The sequence below is a fragment of the Mirounga leonina genome, unplaced genomic scaffold (genome assembly GCF_011800145.1).
Source record: "Mirounga leonina isolate KUSES-001 unplaced genomic scaffold, KU_Mleo_1.0 Mir_154, whole genome shotgun sequence".
NCBI lineage: Eukaryota > Metazoa > Chordata > Mammalia > Carnivora > Phocidae > Mirounga > Mirounga leonina.
In genome coordinates, this window is record NW_023270389.1 from 1,988,538 (window position 1) to 2,010,709 (window position 22,172).

Here is a 22,172-nt window from a genome sequence, read left to right on the forward strand (position 1 = left end):
TGAGGGGGAGGGGAGTTGCGAGGGGGAGGCAGCTGGACCCATCTTGGACTCTGGCCGCAGGAAGTGGTCTTATGGTGCCACGTGATGGAGTGGCGGGGCATAGATAGATGGAATAAGGTGGCTTCATGTCAGTTGAGAGGCTTGGACAAAGACCTTGAGGTAGGAGAATAAATCATCAGAAATTAGGAGAAGAGGGCGCCTGGGTGGCTCAGTCGGTTAGGCGGCTGCCTTTGGCTCAGGTCATGATCCCGGGATCCTGGGATCGAGCCCTGCATCGGGCTCCCTGCTCAGCGGGAGGCCTGCTTCTCCCTCTCCCACTCCCCCTGCTTGTGTTCCCTCTCTCACTGTCTCTCTCTCTCTCTCTGTCAAATAAATAAATAAAATCTTAAAAAAAAAAAAAGAAATTAGGAGAAGAGGCTTCCCCCCGCCGCCCCCCCGAATATAGGGTGTGAGGTAGAATGGAGAGCAGCTGAGAACTGACCAGGTAGCTTTCCCGGGGCAATTGTACTAATGGCGGCCACTAGAAGCTCTGATTTTATTTGAGGCACTGGAGAGCCATTGGAAGCTTTCCAATAGCAGCAGGGCACGGGTAAGGTCATAGAAACAACATGGGCAGGCATTTTGGGGTGGAGGGAGAATGGCACTTGAGAGACCTGCATAAATTGATAATCGGATGTGAAACTACCATGGGCTGGATAAAGGGCTTAGAAATGAAGACAGGTAATGTCCTCAGGACAGAGTGGGTGAATCTGAGCTCTACTGCAGAGAACGACTGACTACCAGCTTCGAACTTGAAACACCAAGACACAGCATCTGTAAATTTCTCCACTGGGAAGTCAGTTTAGCTTTAGTGAGGGGTCAAGTCCAGCCATAAATTTCCAGTCATTGAGAAGAGGACACATGAGGTTAGCTTAGCCACGTGAGCCACACTGGGTCGTCACTTTCTTACAGATGTGTTGGCAACTTACTCTTGAGACTGGGTCCTCTTTCCACAGAGGCCTTCTTTTCCTATGGAATGCGGGGAAAGAGCTGGGTTGGGATGCAGAGGTGAGGAGGAGAGAAAGCAATAATTAAGAAGAGGACTTCACTCTCAATCTGGAGGTGTTTTTAGGTCTAAAATGAGTCTCTTGTAGACAGCATATGGATGGGTCCTGCTTTTTTATCCAATCTGATACCCTGTGTCTTTTGATTGGAGCATTTAGCCCATTTACATTCAGAGTAACTATTGAAAGATAAGGAATTGGGGCGCCTGGGTGGCTCAGTTGGTTAGGCGACTGCCTTCGGCTCAAGTCATGATCCCAGGGTCCTGGGATCTAGCCGCATCAGGCTCCCTGCTCCACGGGGAGACTGCTTTTCCCTCTTCCTCTGCCCCTCCCTCCCATTCGTGCTCTCTCAAATAAGTAAGTAAAATCTTAAAAAAAAGATTTTGCTGGGGCACCTGGGTGGCTCAGTCAGTTAAGCATCTGTCTTAGGCTCAGGACATGATCTCAGGGTCCTGGGATCGAACCCCGTATCCAGCTCCCTGCTCAGTGGGGAGCCTGCTTCTTCCTCTGTGCTCTCCCTCTCTCTCTCTCTCAAATAAATAAAATCTTGGGGCACCTGGGTGGCTCAGTTGTTAAGCGTCTGCCTTCGGCTCAGGTCATGATCCCGGATCCTGGGATCGAGCCCCGCATCGGGCTCCTTGCTCTGCGGGGAGCCTGCTTCTCCCTCTCCCACTCCCCCTGCTTGTGTTCCCTCTCTCGCTGTCTCTCTCTCTCTCAAATAAATAAATAAAATCTTTTAAATAAATAAATAAATAAAATCTTTAAAAAAATAAAAAGATTTTGCTCATTTATTTGAGAGAGGGAGCCTGAGTGGGGGGAGGGGCAGAGGAAGAGGGAGAAGCAGACTCCTTGCTAAGGGAGAAGCCTGACACGGGCCTCAATCCTAGGACCATGAGATCACGTCCTAAGCTGAAGTCAGACACTTAACTGACTGAGCCATCCAGGTGCCCTTTATTTTTATTTTTGAGAGAGAGAGAGAGAGAGAGCCAGTGGGGGGGGCGGTGGTAGGCAGAGGGAAAGAATCTCAAGCAGACTCTGCACTGAGCTCGGAGCTTGATTCAGGGCTTGATCTCACAACCCTGAGATTATTACCTGAGCTAAAATCAAGAGTTGGTCACCTAACCAACTGAGCCACCCAGGTGCCCCTCAATTAAAAAAAAAAAAAAAGTTTAAGTCATGCTAAATGGAAAGATAGTCTATGTTCATGGATAGGAAGACTCAATGTTGATAAAACATCAGTTCTTCCCGGGGCGCCTGGGTGGCTCAGTTGGTTAAGCGACTGCCTTCGGCTCAGGTCATGATCCTGGAGTCCCTGGATCGAGTCCTGCATCAGGCTCCCTGCTTGGCAGGGAGTCTGCTTCTCCCTCTGACCCTCCCCCCTCTCATGTGCTCTCTCTCATTCTCTCTCTCTCAAATAAATAAATAAAATCTTTAAAAAAAAAAAATCAGTTCTTCCCAACTTGATCTTTTTTTTTTTTTTTTTTAAGTAGGCTCCACGCTGGGTGTGGAGCCCAATGCGGGGCTTGAACTCACAACACTGAGATCAAGACCTGAGCCAAGATCAAGAGTCAGGACACTTAACCTACTGAGCCACCCAGGCACCCCATTCCCAACTTGATCTATAGATTAAATGTAATCTTAATCAAAATCCCAGCAAATTATTTTGTTGATATTGAAAAACTTATTGTAAGGTATGTATGGAGAGGTAAAAGACCCAGAATAGCCAACACAATGTTGAAGAAGAACAAAGTTGGAGCACCTTGGAGATGGTCCCTGATTCCAAGACTTCATATAAAGCTGCACTAGTCAAGAGAGTGTGGTATTGGTGAAAGGCTAGACAAATAGACCAATGGAACACAATGGAGAGCCCAGACATAGACCCACATAAATATAGACAACTCCTCTTTGACAAAGGAGGAAAGGTAATCCAATGGAGAAAGGATAGTCTTTTCAGTAGTGTTGGAACAACTGGACATCCACAAACAAAACGTGAATCTGGACTCCTTTCTCTCTCACCGATGTCCAGTCCTTCAGTAAGCCCTGTCAGTTCTAGCTTCCAAATCTACCCAGAGCCCAACTGCTTCTGTCTTCTCCATGTTACCATGACTACTGGCTCTTGCCTGGATTGTGGTGCTGGCCTCTCGACTGGCTGCCTGCTTCCACTATTCCCTACACTCCTGCCCCCTGGGCAACCAGAAGGTCCTTTAAAATAGTAAATCAGGGGCGCCTGGGTGGCTCAGTCATTAAGTGTCTGTCTTTGGCTCAGGTCATGATCCCAGGGTCCTGGGATGGAGCCCCGCATCAGGCTCCCTGCTCGGCCGGAAGCCTGCTTCTCCCTCTCCCACTCCCCCTGCTTGTGTTCCCTCTCTCGCTGTCTCTCTCTCTCTGTCAAATAAATAAATAAAATCTTTTAAAAAAATGAAGTAGTAAATCAGATCATATTATTCCTCTGCTCTTAACTCCTCTGTTGCTCCCCATTATCCTTACAGGAAGGTCACGCTCCTTACCAGGGCCTTGAGTGATACGTGTCTGGCCCATGCCTCCCTGCACTGCCTCCTTGCTCACCACACCAGCCGCCTTGCCCTCCATGCTGTTCCACCTCAGGGGCAGTGCGTTTGCTGTTCCCTCTGCCCAGGGGTCTGTGGGAGCCCCTTTCTGGCTTCCTGCTTGCATCTCCTGTGTCTCCCGAGGCCTTTCCCAGCAATCTGGCCTCACACGCCCTTCCCTTCCATCACTCCATCCTCTCGCTCAGCCTTGTCTACATCAAACCTCTTAGGGCATCTTAAATAGCTATTTGTGTGTGTTTCCTGAATCTCCCCCACTAGGAAAGCGTCTCCTTGAGGGCAAAGTCAGTGTCTTTATTTGTTCACTGCTGTATCCCCAGGGGCAAAGCCAGGCCTGCTTGACCTTGCAAAGTGTGGCTCAATAAACAGCTATGAACGAAAGGCTGAGCAGCTATGACTTTGCTTACCAGCATCAAGAGCTCCAGATTTCACATCCCGCCTGTGTCTCAGGGGCCTGGTGTGCTGGCAGGCCTGCAGGACGGAGACCCGGAGCAGGCAGCCCACGTCCTAAGGGTGCACTAGATGAGGCGAAATTTTCCGGTGTTCACGGCCCAGTCCAGTCCCTCTTCTGCAGCCAGGAGCTTCCTAGAGCCAGCAGCCCCTGTCAGAGATGGAAGGGACCCACCTCACCACCTCCATCCCGGCTGTTCCCGCCCTGCAGTGGACGTCCCCCACCAGGCCCTGGGCAGAAATCTGCTCTACAGTTGTTCTGTCCTGGGTCATATGTGAAGAACATTTCTGCTCAGTTGCTCCCTTTCCAGACAAGAGAGGTGTTCATCAAAACTCATGTTTGGGGAAGACTGGCAGGGAGCATGGGGCTGGCCTAGGAGAGGGAGTCCCTGGACTCCCTGCAGGGGGAAGCAGTAGGACGTGAGCCAGCTTTCCCGGCTGGTCCGGGATGGACTGTGGTTCTGGTTGGTTCCGTGGTGGTGGTGGAGTCCTTGGGAGCACTTGGGAGGAAGAGAAGCCGGGGGGACACGTGGTGTTCTGTCCCCTGCTCCTTTAACTGTGGTCACACCCACATGACCCATTCCCCTGAGCAAGCTCCCTGCCCCCGCACCCTACATTCCCTCCTGGCTTTTCTCTTAAGGGGCCCCAGTCAGGCACTTGAGGATTAGATGAACACCCTTCGTTTTGTGCTCAAAACTAAGGACTGAGGGCCAGTCTCCAGACCTCCCTAGCAGTGCACACATTTCCCCTAAGGCAGGAAGCAGGAGGAACAGAAGGCAAAGAAATGGCCATACCGTTTACTTGCGTGTTTCCTTATTAACAGCAGTAATTACCATGAGCTCTGCTGCTGAGGACACCCTGCAGGTCACGTGCTTCATGGACATTCATCCTCACAACAGCCCTTGGGAGGTGGGTTCTCTCCCTGTAACAGGCGAGGTTCAAGGCTTGGTAAACAACTTGTGCAAAATCTCTCTGGGACAAAGCTGAGCCTCTGACCTATGTCCCCACGTTCCAATATGCCCTTACCTTCTGCACTTTGCTGTCTCCCAAAACTTTTACTGTCGGGAATTCACCCCAGACCCCCAGCAGGAAAGGCTAGGATTGTACTTTGGAAACAGGGCTACTGTCAAGCCCTAGCAACTGAGAGATCGTCTCCTCCGTCTTGGCGTCCTGAGAGCAGAGTGCGGTTCTGTCCCGTGCGGGGGCGGTGGAGTGTCGGGGAAATCCCCCAGAACCCCAGAATCCAGCACAGCACCTGGCCTGTCACAGGAATGCAGGTAGAGTGTTAAATGCATGAAAAAAACTGGGGACTTGAGATCACTGCCTCCTGACAAACTTTTTTCAAGGTACTGTCATTTTGATTTTACAGATGAAGGAAGCTTAAGCAAAAACGATCTGACAGTCTTTTATGTGCACACTAAGATGGTGAGGCCCTGGGCAGAGAAAGCCATGTCTAAGTTTCACCATGCTGTGTATGTAAATACGGCAATGTTTTACATGGCTTTGCAGTGGCTGTTGTCTTCAGGAGGGTCTGAGGTCTGCAGTTCGTCCAGCCCCAGAAAATGGGCATTGAGGAGCTCTCTAATATAGCCTCTTTTCTCTTCATACCAGAGCGCTGCACAAAAAGGAACCCCTTCCTCCACCCCAGCTGTGAAATTAGGCTAGATCTCAAAGTAAGCATCACCTCCTCTTGGAAGCCTTCCCCCTGACCACCCCACCACGGGTTAGTGCCCCCGGCCTGTCCCCAGGACAGCCCTCCGCAGCCTGATCCTGCCCGTTCACTTACATCCCCTGAGGGCGGGGGCTCGGTCTCTCTCCAGCCGCCCCCCAGCCCCAAGCACAGTGCCCGGCGCTCAGCAGGTGCTCAGTGTGTTTGAGGAATGAAGGCGGGCTCTGCCCTTCCCCGGATCTCCTCTGTCCACGAGTTGTCCTGTCACTGGGGATGCTGGTCGGATGGCCCTTCTGGAATGTGCTTGTCCCAGGCCCCTGGCCCCCACTGCTCACCCCCTCCAGTTCCGACAGGAGCATGCGTGGAGGCTGCCCCTCCGCCTGTTGCTGTCCCGAGTCACCGTGTGCCCCACGGTGTGCTGGAGTCAGTCGTCTGTTCTGTCTGCTCAGCCACTCCAGACAGTACTGATGGCCACACTTGCCGAAGCTTACAAGACGCCGGCACTCGACGTCCACTCGGGGCTCCTCGAAACCGCTCCTACAGATGAGGAACCGGATCCAGAGGACTCAGTACTTGCCCGGGGCCCCGCTGAGGCTCTGGAGGGTGAAGGAACACACCAACACGAGTCTGACAGGCTCTGGTGCTTTGCCACTTGTCTCCCATTGGCTCCCATGATGCTGCAAATAGCTCAGGGAGCTACAGGAGCCAGGTGGCTTTGGGGATTCCTGAGCCGAGAGAACAGGGAGCCAGGAGGAGGTGACCCCCGTGGAGAGCAGCTGCATGCACCCCCGCGTTACTCAGTAACCCAAGCCTCGGTCCCCACAGACCGCCGGGCCATACCAGGCCAGGGCAGGCAGCCCACGGCAGTCCCCTTGGCCACCCTCCAGGCGCCCAGCTGGTCACGGGTGGGAACTGGAGAAGGGAGGTCCGAGATGGGGCAGACCCCCGGCCAGCAGGATGGGAGCTGGTAACAGACTCAGGGGCCCCTCGGGGGAAGTGTGGGTGGAGGGAGGATTGAGAAACAAAGCCCCCCCCTTCCACCAGAGCTTCCAGGCCCAGAGGAGGCAGGGGGAGGGCAGGGGCCCTGACATGTCACTTGGATGGAGCCTCTTCTTTCTGGGTGGTGGGCCAGGGGAGTCCTCACAGGTGGAGGCCTGTCAGGGGGGACCCTCAGAAGGGGAGCACTGTCAGGATCTTGCCCTCTGCTGGACCAGGGGTGGTAGTACCAAGCTGGTACCTCTAGTTATTAAAATATAATGATCTTTCCATACAGGTTGGCAAACAGATGTTGCCCAGGTGTCTACTCTCCACAGGCTGGCCCAGCTATTCTGGCCCTTCTGGGGGTTCCCTCTAGACCTCCTGACATCCAGTAGATCCAGTGGAGGTCCCTCTAGACCTCTAGGACCCACTGGACCCACCTGAGTCATGCATGTTGATTAGAATCTCGGGTCATAGACCCAGGCCCTGGCCCAGGGTTGGTACTAAGCGAATAGTTGTTGGATGCATGAATGAACAACAGAGGAGGGGGAATCTGAGATCCAGAGGCATTCAGAAACTACGAGAGACGACAAGTGAGACAGAGAGGGGAGGCTCCCAGAAGATGCTGGGAGGGCCCAGCCCACTCCTTCTTGCTCTCCCTGGTTCTTCAGCTTATGAGGGCTCTTCCCCTTGTAGGGCCTGTCCAGACCCTGCCTGGACAACCCGGAGTGGCCCCCACTCCCAGACAGTGCCCAGAAAGCAAGCCGCATCCCTGGGGCAGAAGGCTGGGCCTGGGAGGATATCCCAGATAAATTGTCCAAGAATCATTATCTGACCAGACATCTCCCACCCACCCCCAACCCCTGCAGAAGGGCCTAGAAAACAGCCTTCCTGCTGACCAAGTAGTGACAGAGAGCCTCTGGGCCAAGGGCCAGGGGCCACTGAAGGCCAGAGAGCCTGCTTGGCCTGCTGGGAGCCGTACCACAGAGGCTGACCCCTGCCCTTCCAGGCCTGCTTGGCTGGGGACTGACTTAAGTCAGGAAGCTAGACAGCTAGAACCCAGCTGTCCCCCAGAGTCCACGCTAGGCTGGAGGCTAAAGCCCATGGCAGGAAGGGAAGAGGAGATGAACTGCACAAAGGACAGAAGGGGAAGCAAGGAGGAGGGTCAGGGACTGCACTGTCTCCCCTGTCCCTGCGCATTGCTGTCAGGAGCCCCACTTTGCATCTGCTCTGGGGGGTGGCTGGTCGCTGTGAGCCTAGGCAACATCCTCTGGGAATGGTAGCTATTCCTTCAGACAGGGGTCTGGTACTTCTTTGCAAACACCGAGAAGCCCCTCCCACACAACAGGCCCCTCAGACTAGGCTGGGCAGCAGGGTGGACGGAGGGCTTCCCCTCCCACCAGCCCCATTGAGACACCCCTCCGCTTTTCTTCTGTGAAGCCCCTTGTGGCCCAATAGTGCCAGGGTCTTCCGCCCGTGAGAGCCCTCCAGGGGCCCCGCGCCCACAGGGTAGAGGCCACACGCCTCAGCAGCGCTTTCAAGGCCTTTCTAGACTCCCCCCGCCCCAGCTTCAGTCCCTGAACACACTGGGCACTCCCGTGGCAGGCTTCTGTCTTTGCAGGAATGTCCCCTCCTCCTTCTTTGCTTGCCCAATTTCTAGGTTGTCCTTCTAGACTGCCTGCAGACATGACCTCCCAGGAAGCAGCTCATGTCTGTGCCCACCTTGATCCCCACTGCCATGGTGGATTCTGCTGCCTCTCCTCCTGGGCCCCCATGGCCTCTGTGCTTCCTAAGGTCACACATTCACCCCACTGCGAATTCAGTTCCCTCCTAGGTGTTGGTCTGCCAATTGCACAGTGGCTCCTGGAGGGAGGGGTCATGTGGTTCATCTCCAAAGCCTGGCTCTCAGTAGGTGTCAGTCAGTCTGTGTCCTTACGGTCTCTCTCTACCTGGACCCCGGCCGACGTAGACCTTGCTCGTGTTACAAGGGGCTCCTGACTCCGGGCCGAGAAGACCCTTCTCCAACCAGCTTCCTTTCTTTCCAGCTGCTGAGGCAGGCCAGGTCTCCTCATACCCATGCAGGCGTGCAGGGAGCCCAGCTCTCAGCCTGGCCAGCTGCTGGGCGTGGTGGGAGGCCTAGGAGGCTTGGGGCCCAGGGGAGAGACTCTGCTGCTGAGGCCGGGTTAATCATCAATGCCTGGACAGCGCCTCTTTACCTCCGTTCTCCATCTGGCTTTTTCAGTTGGGAAAAGATTGAGTAACCCCTCAACTGTCTCTGGTGTTAACCCTGGAGGGGCCAGGCCCCGGCCTTAAACGGCCTCTTATTCCTTGGGAAACACTCTCTAAACTAACACCACGTTTGAGGGCAGGGTCCTCCCCCATCCCCCCACTCTCCCCAGGTCCCTCAGCCGTGCCCCATCAGGGCAGGTCACAGGCCATCTCCAAGGACCTGTCCGAACCCGAACAGCGCGAGGGGCAGCTGGGCCAAGGGAGACAGGGCCTGGGGGTCCTGACGCCTCCTCCCCGCCCGGCCCTTGCGCCACCTCAGGCCTTGGGCCCAGGCCCTCGCCGCCCTGGTTCCGCACCTGCCGGGGCTGAGTCTGCGCGTGGGCCTCCGCCCGGCTCGGGCGGTGGGGGCCTGGCTCTGGGGGCGGGGCTGAGCCTCGGCGTGGGGCTGGGTTTGGCCCTGGTGGGCGGGGCCTGGCTCCCGGGGAAGCTGCCCGCCCTGCCCCGGAGCGTGTGCGCTGTGCGCCCCGAGCCCGAGCCGGAGCCCGGCCTGGAGGGCCCTGTCCATGGCCGGGCCCCCCGCCGCGCCGCGAGCCGGCGGCTGCAGCTGCCCCTGCTGTGCCTCCTCCTCCAGGGCGCCACCGCCATCCTCTCTGCGGTCTTCGTCCGCTACAACCACGAAACCGACGCCGCCCTCTGGCGCTGGGGCAACCACAGCAACGCGGACAATGAATTTTACTTTCGCTACCCGAGTGAGTGCGGGTGAGGGCGCGGGGAGCAAAGAGCCCGAGGTCCGCGGTGTCTCGGGCGTCTGTATCTACCCCAGGAGGGCACCCCTCTGGCTCCGGGAGGAAGGTGCCCCGGATTTGTAGGAACAGCCTTTCTCGGTGTCTGCGGTGTCCCGGGCATTGTGCTGAGGGCGGCACATGCATTATCTCATTTAGCCCATGAAGTAGACGAAGATGGGCAAACCCAGCCTCGAGGACATTACGAGGCTGGGTAAGGTTCAGGCTGTCGGAGTTGAGGGAGCTGGGATTCAAACCCAGATCTGAGCTTTAAGTGCTCCCCGTCTCGCCTCCCATTTGGCCTAACTGGGCTTTGCAGGGCTGTTCCAGAGACTGCCTTTCGAGGGCCCCCACCCTGATCACAGGAAAGAGAATCCTCCCTGGCAGGGGAGGTAGGGAGTGGTGTGCAGAAAGTGGTAATGGGGGGCGCCTGGGTGGCTCAGTCGTTAAGCGTCCGCCTTCGGCTCAGGTCATGGTCCCAGGGTCCTGGGATCGAGCCCCGCATCGGGATCCCTGCTCAGTGGAGAGCCTGCTTCTCCCTCTCCCACTCCCCCTGCTTGTGTTCCCTCTCTCGCTGTGTCTCTATCAAATAAATAAATAAAATCTTAAAAAAAAAAAAAAAGTGGTAATGGCAGGTACTCGCTATGAAGGCAGCCAAGACTCGTGGAGCTCAGGCATTTCCTCCCCAGCCACTCAAAACGGGCCCTTCCAGAGTCAGAGTCGGAGCACAGCCGCAGAGCTTCAGCCCCCGGTCCTGAGAAGGAAGCATGGCAGGGTCATTAGCCCATTTCCCAGGAGAGGAAACTGAGGCTCAGAGGGCTTGTGACTTGCTCATGATCGCCCACCGCGTGAATGGCAGAACAGGGACTAGGACTCGAGCATCCCAAGCAACATCCCCTGCTGGGGACAGAGCCTCTCCCAAGAGACTGGGGCCCCCCCTTGCAGGTCAGGCCCTGGGCAGCTGGGACCAAAGATACCAGATCTCTAGACTTCATCACCACTGCTGGGCAGGACTTCTCTCAGCCTCAGTGTTCCCCATCAGGGCAATGGGGAGAAGGATGCCTCAGTTTGAGGGATGTACATTCAAACAAGGCCCAGAGTGTGAGTCTCCTATAAAACTCCAGGTTGTCATTACCCTGCTTTCCATATGCTGAGCTGGTGGCAGGCTGTCCCCACCTGACCCTCTCCCAGTCCCAACCCCGACAATGAGGTTCCCGACGCTGAGGACATAGAGGGTGAGAGGCACTGGGCCTGAGCAAGAAGTGCCAGACCGCCAGACCCCCAGGCCCCAGACCCCCAGACCCCCAGCCATCCTCAGCAGAAGGTCTGCAGCTCCTCCCTCCTGTGTTTCACGTCAGCCCTGTCTGCACAAGGTGAGCCACAGAGGCTGGGATGGCAGACTCCTGGGGGGTGCATTTGTCCAGACAAGTAGAGAGTTGGGAGGGAACAGCCCCAGGCTGAGAGAAGTAAGCTCTTGTCCAAGTGTCTGACCTGGCTGCCTGCCAGGACCCCCCATTTGCTCCTTCCCTGGGCCTCATTCAAGGCCTCGGTGCCCTGCTTGTCTCAAGGTTCCCCCGGAAACGCCCCAGGCTGTCGCCCCGCTGCTGCAGCGGGGGGAGGGGGGGCTCTCCTGGGACATGCAGCTCTCCCTGGGCTGCAGTAAAGGGAATGGAGTGGGAATCCTACCTCTTTGCTGCCCTAGGTTTCTATCCTTGTGGACTTGAGACCCTGGTGTGGGGGAAGGTCGGGGCAGAGGGAAGCGTGAGGTCTCTGGAGCCTGGGGCTTTGATGAGCCGGGTCTTCCCCTGCCCCTGAGTCCAGGGGAAGGGGTCAGGGCCAGAGGATGGTATAACCACGGCCCTTTGGTTCGGGAGATGAAAGGGAGTTCTGCAGCTGGTGTGGGGCTGTGGGACTAGCCAGTGCCAAGGACACGGCTGCTCTGAGGCTCTGTCTGGCCTCTCACTGCAGGAAGGGCCCTCAGAGCCCATCTGGTCCACTCCCCTCAGATGTGGAGAGACGGCCAGAGAGGTCATGGGGCTAGCCAGCTAGCCAGGCTAGATCCAGGGCTCTTGGCTGCCCAGCTGCGCAAGCCCCTCCTGTCCCATGACGCAAGTCATGGAAAATAAGAAAGAGGAGAAAAGACAGGTTGACGGGACACAGCAGCAACCACGAGAAAGAGTCTAAGGAAGCAGTATGGACAGGTCCTGCATCACACACCTCTGAGACCTTACCTTCGGGGAGAGGGGTTTAGGATAGATGGAATCGGGATCTTCTTGGAAGACGTGGGGGAAGGGGGATGTGACCTCTAATAGGAGAACAGGGCGGAAGGGAGCAGAGTGTGAGAGGAGGCGGCCTCCCCAGCTCACTATTCCCTTTTCTCTGCTCCTCATGTTTATAGCCCCACTTTACAGATGAGGAAACCAAGGCTCAGGAGGTTAAGTGGCTTGTCCATGGCCACACAATCCAGCTTTAACGGTCCCCTTGTTCCTTGTTTTTTTGTTCAGGAGCCATCCAGTGGGTCGGGGAGAGGCAGTAGGGAAGGAGGGAGGGTAATGGGTATCTCTAGGGGACTTTTACCTTCTCTCCAACCAGAAGTGCATGGGTTTGGAGACCACAGCCGATGGACAGTCTGCGGAATGTTCCCCAGTGAAGGAGATTTCTTAGTGTTTAGACTCCAGTTGAAAGGTCAAGGGACTGAGTTTTGATTGAAAACAAGCCCAGGGTGGGAGATGTAAATATTATTGCCACTTAAGACAAGCTCCGGGGTAGTTTCTGCACGTCAGGGGCACAGAGCCCGGCAACCCAGCCACCTTTGCTGTCCTGCTGTCCTTGGACAAAAGAACTTCACTGTTTGCACAAGAAGAAAAGAAGCCAGACAGCGAGGCCTCAAAGAACTTAGGTTGCAGGCTGACTTATAGGTGATGCTTCTCCTTTTCTGTTGGGTTTTAAGATCTGAGAAGAAGAGAGAGTTGGGTGATTCGGGAGTGCACAGGGCTGGAGAAGTGGCACGGTGTTGGGGACTTTTAGCAAGGCCAGTGGGCCTCCAGACCCTTACCTCCCATGGCAGCTGAGTTGCAGACCTCCGCTTCCAGCACCAACCCAACCCTCTGCCAGGGGCTTGAAAACCCGTTCCCTGTTAGCCCACACCCAGCACAAAAAAGCAAAAAAAAAGTTTGCGTCTCTTGAAGTTACGGGTCACGTTCTACGGTTCAATAATACATTTTTGGCCTGTCAGTGCTTCTTCAGATGAAACAAAACCACAATTTTTTTCCCTTTATGATCTGCCTCTTTCTACAAGAGGTTTGAGGTCATTTACAACAAAAACGTGACGAGTACAAGAAAAGAAAAGCAGGGAAGCAGAACATAAATAATGAAGAACAGTAATGAGTAGTGAGTGCCTCAGTTGTCCCAGCTGCGAGGTCAGTGTGGCTCCGAGCTTCCAGGTAGCCAAGAGAAAAGGGAAATACGATCAATCATGTGTTCTCATCAGAGGCTAGGAAGGCTCGCGTGAGTGGTTCCCTGGGTCCCTGAGGTCTGTGTTGCACGCTCCGTGAGGGCAGGGACAGGGGCTGCGGTGACAGCCGTGTCCCCAGGGCCTGGCACTCCAGGTCCTGGTAAAGCTCTGTCGTGGGAATGCAGGGAAAGCCGCTGGGTTTCCTGGGGCAAGTGACATTTGCCAGCACTAAGTTCCAAGAGAAATTTCTCACGTGGAACTACAAAAGGGGGGGTTAGGGTCAGAGTTGACCCTGTTTCTCGATAGCTTATTTACACTGTGACTTCTGACAGCACTCGTGAGACTCCTTCTCTAGCATTTCTCAGTTAAAGCCAAAGATACAGCACGGAATTACTCTAGGCAGAGAGCACAGGGCCAGGCGGGCTGAGGGTCTCACTAGGTCACGTCTCAAACCCTATTTACAGGCGCCTGGGTGGCTCAGTTGGTTAAGCGACTGCCTCCGGCTCAGGTCATGATCCTGGAGTCCCGGGATCGAGTCCCGCATCGGGCTCCCTGCTCGGCAGGGAGTCTGCTTCTCCCTCTGACCCTCCCCCCTCTCATGCTCTCTGTCTCTCATTCTCTCTCAAATAAATAAATAAAATCTTTAAAAAAAACAAACAAACCCTATTTACACGGAGGCTGGGGGAGGGGTGCAGAACACACGGACACTGAGCGAACTCCCTGTACATATCTCATTTCCAGCATCACTGTAGATGATTTGTATTAGCCTCGTCTATCACGCATACATCATAGAGAGCAAACAGAAAGGCTCCGATCTCCCTGTCCAGGAACCTCACTGACACTTAAAAAAATTCAACTAATTCATCTATAAAATTAACATTTTCAGATTATAGAAAGAAACGCACGAAAAAGCGGAACCCTCCTTCCCAAGCCTGCATATCGCACAAATCCGGGGCTCGCCTATAGCACAGTGTGCAAACAGCACCTCACCCCCACCCCTCCGTTCCGTTCCGTCCCCAAGGAAATCTCTGTTCACAATTAGAGCTATTTCCAAAAAAATAAATAAATAAAGCTATTTCACAAATTATTTTTAAAAAGTTTAAAATCCTCAAAATGGAGAGGCACAGATTCTGAAGTCTGATGGATGTTAGACGTGGAGGAGGACTTTCCAGCAGAAAGGGAAAATTGGACCAAGCCCGAAGGGGGAGACGATTTGGAGCTTGGAGGGGCAGGGACCGTGGCAGGAGAGAGCTCAGGCAGGACTTCCCGCTGGGCAGGTGTAAGAGACCCAAGCACAGGCCAGAGAAGAGAGCAGAAGGCTTGGCTCCTACACGGGGACAGCAGGGAGGGTCTGGGTCCCGCTGCTCCGAACCGGCCGGCTCTGCATGGGTGACCCAGGCGGGGAGGCCCCGCCACAGCTGGGGAGTTTCAGAGGCTCTGCTCCAGCCTCCGGGCAGCCCTGGCTGGTGAGAGTTGCCCGCCCCCCTCGGCAGGGTGGCTGATGGGATGGGTGGAGGCCGGAGCAGCCCTGAATGTCCCCTGCAGGTTTCCAGGACGTGCACGTCATGGTCTTCGTGGGCTTGGCTTCCTCATGGCCTTCCTGCAGCGATACGGCTTCAGCAGCCTGGGCTTCACCTTCCTCCTGGCCGCCTTTGCCCTGCAGTGGTCCACGCTCGTCCAGGGCTTCTTGCACTCCATGCACCGGGGCCACATCCACGTCAGCGTGGAGAGGTGGGCGGCGGTGGCCTCCCCGGCTCCTCCCCGGCCCTGGGCTGGCTGGGAGGCCCCTGCCCGGCAGGGGGAGCCAGCCCCAGCCCCGTCCGGCGGCTCCCTGACCCGCAGGGCATGTGTCCCAGGCGCTGCCCGGTCCCGCGGCCACCCACACACTCAGCCGCACCTACCCGTCCCTTTAAGCCCCTTCTTACCCAAGAGCTGTTGGGCGGATGGAGCTTCCTGGAGAAGGATGGGGTTCGGAGGCGCTGGTGGTTCAGGAGCTCTTTCTTCCGCCCCTTGTGGGCTTCGCTCTCTATGTCACAGAACCTCCCTGAAAATGCTTTCCTCATCCCCGAGCAAGGCAATGTGAGCCCTCCCCGCCTACCAGGGAAGAGCCCGGAGGCCTAGGCTCCCTGCCTCCTGCCCTGACCCAGCCCCGCAGAGTCACCCTCGCCCGCCCCTCACCCTTCCATCCCGCCTCCCCAGCATGATCAACGCAGACTTCTGTGCTGGGGCTGTGCTCATCTCCTTTGGTGCCGTCCTGGGCAAGACTGGGCCGGCTCAGCTGCTGCTCATGGCCCTGCTGGAGACCGTGCTGTTTGGCATCAACGAGTTTGTGCTCCTCAGTCTCCTGGGGGTGAGTTGGGTGGGGCTGGGGTGAGGGTGGGGACGGTTGGGGCCAGGCCCCGAGCAGGGAGAGCATGGGGGCAGGGGGTGGCAGAGGGCTGCCCCTCCACCTCCGCTCCGTCTCCCCAGGTGAAGGACGCAGGAGGTTCCATGACTATCCACACGTTCGGGGCCTACTTCGGGCTGGTCCTCTCGCGGGTCCTCTACCGGCCCCAGCTGGAGAAAAGCAAGCATCTCCAGGGCTCCGTCTACCATTCCGACCTCTTTGCCATGATTGGTGAGGCCTGCCTGGGTGGGGTGGGGGTGGGGGGCAGAGAGGACCTCCTCCAGGCGAGGTCTCGGGGTGCTGCCTGTAATCCTTGGGGTCCCAAGAGCCCCACATCTGTGCTCATCATTGCCAGCAGTTTTTTTGACAGGTTCTTGGAACTCAGCCCTGGAGTATGCACATGCCCCACACCCGTTCCTGGGGGGGCCTTTCTGAACCAAGTCTGACTGCACCAATCCTTGCTTAAAACCCTTCAGCCCCCACCCCAAGTCAGAAGCCAGACTCAGCAGCCCCTGCCATTCTCCCCATCTCCTACCTCCAGGACTCTGCCCCTCTCACTGCCCTCCAGGCGATTTCCCAGAGGCCCCCACAGGTCACTCCTGGGAGCAGTTGGGTCTGACCACCCCCACCAACTCTCTCCTCCAAGCATGTGCCCCTACCTGGGCCTCTGCCCCTCTCTCTGCCTTCACAAACGAGGCAGGAAAGGATATTTAGATTTTATTTTTTCATAGGTGGTCCTGAATAATGACCAAAGTGCCCATTCCCACACTAAAAAGAGAGGCTGGTTTTGTATTTCTTGCTCATCTCCAGGTTTTTGGTGAAATGAGGTGGATGTTTTGGCCAGAAGTCCGGGGGCTCCCCAAAGAAGGCGTGCTTCCCCAGGAGGCTTACACCCCAGCTCTCCTCTGTCCCCTCCTTCCAGGCAGGAAGCCCTGCCTCTTCCTCGCTCCTCCTGCTCGCCCCTCAGAGGACACATGTGTGAGTGTGCTGGATTCCATCGCAGACCGTGGGGCTGCAGGGAGAAGTGACCTTGCACACCCGAGACCACTCAGGACAGAGGGGCAGTCTCTCAAGCCTCCCGACCCTATGGGGTCCCCAGCCTTCCCCTCACCTTGTTCCTTGGTTCCGCCCCGCCCTCCGGGACCGGCCTGGGAACCCCACACGGGTAGGCAGGACATATGGACCTCGGGTTCTTCCCCCGGCATGCACAGGCCTGTCTATCTGGTGCCCCACAGACAGAGGCCCCCTCCTGCACCTTGCAGGGCCCACCTCCCCAGGAGGTGGGTGAGGCTTTAAAGCACGTTATTTCCCTGATATGAATGTCAAGTTCCCAGTTTGGTGCCTGACATGTCGCGCCCTTGGCCTGTTTTTCTTTCCCGTTCTGATGCTTAACAAGAAAATGTCAGCCGTCTGTGGTCCTTGGGGGAGTGGCTCTTGTCTCAGTACCCCTAATTGAGGACTTTGTGGCCACTAGGCCATGGGCTGAACACTTCCTACACGTCACCTCTGTGGCCCCGGCTCTGGGGGATGTTAGCCCCACGTCACGAGTGAGGACACCGAGCATGCTCAGGGCCAACCTGCTGCCTCTCACTCTGCCGGCCTGCCCCTCATTTAGGCACCATCTTCCTGTGGATCTTCTGGCCCAGCTTCAACTCTGCGCCCACCACGCTGGGGGACGGGCAGCACCGAACAGCCCTCAACACATACTACTCCCTGACAGCGAGCACCCTCGGCACTTTTGCCTTGTCGGCCCTGGTTGGGGAGCACGGACGGCTGGACATGGTAGGGGTGGAGGCCAAGGAAAGGCCAAGGGATGGGTGGGGGGAGGAGCGATCTGAGACCCAGGAGGCCCATTTTCCAGGGGAACAGGACAGGGCACAGGCCCGGGGCCCAGATGTGCGGGGTCCTCCCAGGAGGAGACCACGGGACAGCAGGAGAGTTAGAGATCAAATAGCAGCGGGACTTCCAGAAGCAGATGCCGCTGTGGTGGATGGTGTGGGGCCAGACTGGGTGTGCGATCTGGAAGGGCCTCCCATGCCCCCCTCCCCTGTGCTCCCCCAGGTCCACATCCAGAACGCCGCACTGGCCGGAGGGGTTGTGGTGGGGACAGCAGGGGAGATGATGCTGACACCCTTTGGGGCCCTGGCAGCTGGCTTCCTGGCTGGGACAGTCTCCATGCTGGGGTACAAGTTCTTCACGGTATAGACACCTCCCAGGCCCTGGGCAGAGCAGGGGGTCCTCAGCGCCTCTCCTCCCACCTCTCCACCAGCTGGGGGGGAAGGCGGGGGGGCACTCATGACCGTGTCCTGTCCTCCAGCCCATCCTTGAGGCGAAATTCAAAGTCCAAGACACATGTGGTGTCCACAACCTCCATGGGATGCCTGGGGTCCTGGGAGCCCTCCTGGGGGTCCTCATGGCTGGGCTGGCCACCCATGAAGCTTATGGAGAAGGGTGAGTCCTCCCCATCCCTGACCCTCCCCGAGGTCATTATCCCCCCGGGGTGACCTCACTCACTCTCTTCCTCCTTTTGTGGACCAACACAAAAAGCAGTGTCTATTTTCATTCGTTCATCATGAATAAGGACAGGAAGAGATAATGACCCTTAGGATCAGTTTGCACATCGGGGGTCAGAGGAGATGGCAGGCAAAAGTGATCCTCAGACTGAGTCTTGAAAAGCGTTTGGGTGTCTGCGGGCCCATGAGGGTGAAAGGGTGTTCTGGGCTCCCGTGAGTCCTTTGGCCGCTGCATGAGGAGCGCGGTGCGCTGGTGCGCTGACCCGGTTCTCCGGCCCCGGGTCCCCAGCACCCCCTCTCCCTGCAGCCTAGACAGCGTGTTTCCGCTCGTCGCCGCGGGCCAGCGCACCACCACGTCCCAGGCCATGCACCAACTCTTCGGGCTGTTTGTCACACTGACGTTTGCTTCTGTGGGGGGGGGGCCTCGGAGGTGAGTGACCTTGGCTGGTGGTGGGGGGCTGGCAGGAGCGCGGGGGGGCGCAGAAGACAGAGGAGGGTGTGTGTGGGGGGGGAAGGGCCACCGGATCCCACCTCCCTGACATTCATTTGCTCACATAATCATTGAGCACCTGCCTTGTGCCAAGTGTGGGCTGGGGTGGTAGAGTCAGGGATAACCTCGTCCGGAAGTGGGCACCTGTTCCCTCTGGTGCCCAGAGGAGGTGGGGGGCGCGCTAGGGGCCGAGCTGGGTCCCTCTCGGCATCTTGGCTTCCCTGTACTGCCCACTTCACCCACCAGAGGGCAGCCCGACCTTAGGCTGAGGCTCTGAAGGGGCGGCTGAGCTCTTTATCAGGTTAGGTGTTGGGGGGGGCGTTGGGAACACAGATCCGTCCACCCACGCAGACTGCCCAGTGATGCCCGGTCAGACAGTCCTTCCCGGTGTCTGGCCTCGCTGCTCGTGGCCTTCAGAATAAAACCTGTGATTCAGTGTCCCCACCCCTCCCTGCTCTCCCCCCCAGATTCTCATTCCCCAACAAGATTGGATTCGTTCCCTCGTGTCATTCCTTATTTACTCAGTCAACACTGCCTGTCCCCCTCCTGGGGAGGAGGCCACAGAAAGCTCAGGAACTGTGTTGGCGGCAGCATCACAAGTGGGCCCATGACCGTCTGTAGGAACCGGCGAGGCGCTGGACTTCTCCGTCCTTCACGGTGACCTGGGGGTCGGGTCCAGCTTGCGGGGCTGCGGTGGGTGCTCAGGAAGGGCCTTGCTGAGCCCTTGGCACAGGGCCCGTGCACCGTAGGTGCTCCCCAAATCCAGCTGTGATTTGTCCGTGGCAGGTGTCCTGTGGAGACCGCATGCCTCCCAGCCCCTCCCCCCTCCCCTCCCCCCCCCAGGGCTCCTGCTGAGGCTGCCCTTCCTGGGCTCCCCTCCGGACCCCCAGTGCTATGAGGACCAGGTTTACTGGGAGGTGAGCATGCCTGCAGCCCCTCAGACCCGAGCCCTCCCTCCCGGCCTCCCCTCCTAGGATCCCACCTGCCTCTTTCCCCCCGGCTCGCTCAGTCTCCTCTGGGGGGCCCCCTCCCCCCAGCTGTGGTCTTCAGCCCCCGGGAGCTGCCCCTTCACCTGCTCCCCCACCCCTGCCCTCCAGGTGCCCGGGGAGCATGAGGATGAAGCCCAGGGCCCCCTGAGGGCGGAGGAGCCAGACACCCGGGCCTAACTTGCTTCCAGCCCTCGAGAGAGGACGCTCTCCTTTTAGAAGAGGGTGCCGGCTACCATAGGGAAGTTCCTTTCTAGCTGCCGTCCCTCCTGCTGCAAAAAAGGCTGAGTGTCTGCGGCTCTGGGGGCAGGGCGGTGGAAGGTGGGGAGATGGGGGGCCGCACCTGGCAGAGGTCGGGGGAGAACTCACAGCGCCCCCCCCTCACACACCACCACCCCTCAGGGCCTGTTTAGCGAGGCATCTGACGTGGCAGTTACAGCGAAGTGTGTGCCAGGCCCTGCAGTCGGGGTGATAAATACCACCCGCACCAAGGACTCCGACTCCTTTTTGTGCACTGGGAATGTGGGGAGTTCCTCTCTGGCTCTAACGCACAACGTTGGAAAGCCGGGTGGGCTCGGGGGCGGGGGGGACCTCGGTGCCAACAAGCTCCTGCCTCACTGGGCACATGGTGCTCCCTCGAGAATGCCAAGTTCCACCAAGTGGGTGCCCAGTCTGGGCTTGCTTGCCTCCAGGGACAGGGAGCTCATTCTCTCCCAGAAAGTCTGTCCTGGGACAGCCGCACGGCTGGCCAGGTCCTCCTGCCCCAGAACGGCAGCCACTCCCACTCCTGACTTGGGCGGGAGCCTGCAGGGGCTGAGAAGGGGAACAGGGGTTGTTTGCCACTGAGTCCCTGGAAGTAGCCGGCCTCCAGGCATGCCTTCTGCCCCTGTGAGTGTGAGGCAAGGGCAGTGGGAAGCGCCAGGAGCCTGGCTGCCGGAGGGAAGGCAGCCCTGGCCGCCTGACATCTTCTGGCCACCAGAGCGCGCTCCAGCCCCGGCGCAGGGCCCTTGGCCCCGACCCTCCGCCCTCTCCCCAATCCGGCGTCCTTCCCCCTGCTTCCGCTCTGCGGCCCAGCATTCGTGCCCTGGGCCTGGTTGAGTTCCCAGCCCGCCCCCCCCTCCCCCCGATGGCAGGCGGGTTCTAGGGCTTCAGATCTTGTGCAGCACAGAAGCAACCCCCCACCTGACCTGCATCCCTCCAGGCTTCTGGCGGGAGCTGGGCCCACCACAGACCTCTCGCTCAAGACCAACAGCCATTCAGACCTAGGGACCCGAGGGGTTGAGGTTCCTGGGGCCTGGCCCTGGGTCAAGGGCAGAGGGCACCCCCAGTGAGGAAGCTTGGGGGACTGAGTTTGGCTGGGGAAGGAGGCCAAGCACAGAGCTGAGGGGAAGGGGAGAAACAGGGAGCACCCCGAGGGACAGGCGCTGCAGGGGACCCATCCCTGCCCACGAGGCCCATCAGCTTCCTCCTTCCTCCTCAGAGCCCCTCATGGCTGGCCGGGGTGGGTGTGTCGTGGGGAGGCCCCTGAGCTGGGGCAGAAGGGTGACTGCCCAGATGGCAGTAGGGTCTCCTGTCCTGTCAGCCCCTGCGGGGAGGGAGGGGGCTTGGGGGAGAGCCAAGGCCACATACCCCCCTCTGCCCCCTGGGGCCTCAGCAGCTAAAATGGAGCCCCCCCGCCCCGGCCCCAGCAGTCCTCAAAGGGACCTGAAAACCTGTCAGGGAAGGGAGGCTCAGCGAAGGGACGAGCCCCTCGTGCCCTGGTTCAGTCTGGGCAGAATTTCTGCATGCTGCTGCCACATCTCCAGGCTTGAAAACACGGCCTGCTCTATCCCGCCACTGCCCCCGCTTGGTGGAGGAGGGCTTCCCGGAGGAAGGGACAACTGAGCCCTCTCTGGAGGAAGGCAGCTAGCCAGCCAGCTTCCAAGGGAGAAACTGTGGGGTGGCCCACCCAGAGGTCCCTGAGAAAGGAGGGGCAGGGCAGGGACCGCCCCACAACAGCACCCTGGGACAGAGGGTTCCGAGCTCCGTCACCCCCACAGAGCCGCCCATGGTCTGGAGACAGTGCTGAGCTTGGCTCAGGGGACTCAGTCCGGGGCTGAGCTTTCCCGAGCCAGAGGCCTGGTTTGTCATTGCTTCTCCTCCTCTCCCTCCGGTACTGGGTCCTGAGTGCCAGCAAGCTGCTGGGCACCCTACAGACTGCCATGAAGCCAGCCATCACCTGTGGTTTGGGGATGGGGGCAGGAGGGGGATGGGAGATGGGAGTGATGGGGAACAGGGATGATGGTACCATCACAGAGGGCAGGGAATACAGGTGTCTCCGGAGCTCCTCCTCCGTCTTCCCTACAGCCCTGCTCAGCACCTCTGGTCCTCTGCACGGTGGCCCAACCATTCAGGCTGGGTCAACAGGGTGACAATGAGCAGGTCAAGGAGATGGCAGGGACAGGGGCCAAGGGGGCTCTTTCCTCACCCCTTCAGGACAATGAGGCCTCTGCCCCTCAGGAACAGCCCCTCTGATCACCACAATTATTACTCTCAATGCAGGACAATCAGATGCTTGTCCACTCATGAACTCTGTCCAGCCCCAGCGCCTGAGCTCTGGGGACAATGATGGACGAGGACACTGGGCCC

General features: G+C 57.9%; 1 protein-coding gene and 1 long non-coding RNA gene across 2 annotated transcripts; one reads left to right on the plus strand and one right to left on the minus strand.

Moving 5' to 3' along the window:
* Positions 1–662: 662 nt before the first annotated feature.
* LOC118013913 lies at positions 663–6,700 on the minus strand. The gene is made up of 5 exons (XR_004680149.1): positions 6,062–6,700; positions 5,084–5,317; positions 4,852–4,979; positions 4,015–4,208; positions 663–1,029 (listed from the first exon to the last, which is right to left on the minus strand). It is a non-coding gene; the product is annotated as an uncharacterized LOC118013913 (long non-coding RNA).
* A 1,882-nt stretch (positions 6,701–8,582) lies between these two features.
* On the plus strand, positions 8,583–19,767 carry RHBG (Rh family B glycoprotein). Its single transcript, XM_035009573.1, is given in 12 exon segments — positions 8,583–8,622; positions 9,104–9,682; positions 14,715–14,747; positions 14,750–14,900; positions 15,369–15,519; positions 15,639–15,786; positions 17,171–17,337; positions 17,617–17,754; positions 17,873–18,006; positions 18,376–18,498; positions 19,402–19,475; positions 19,656–19,767. Coding segments are annotated over 11 exon segments (1,719 nt in total). The 3' UTR covers positions 19,457–19,475; positions 19,656–19,767.
* The last annotated feature ends 2,405 nt before the right edge of the window (positions 19,768–22,172 follow it).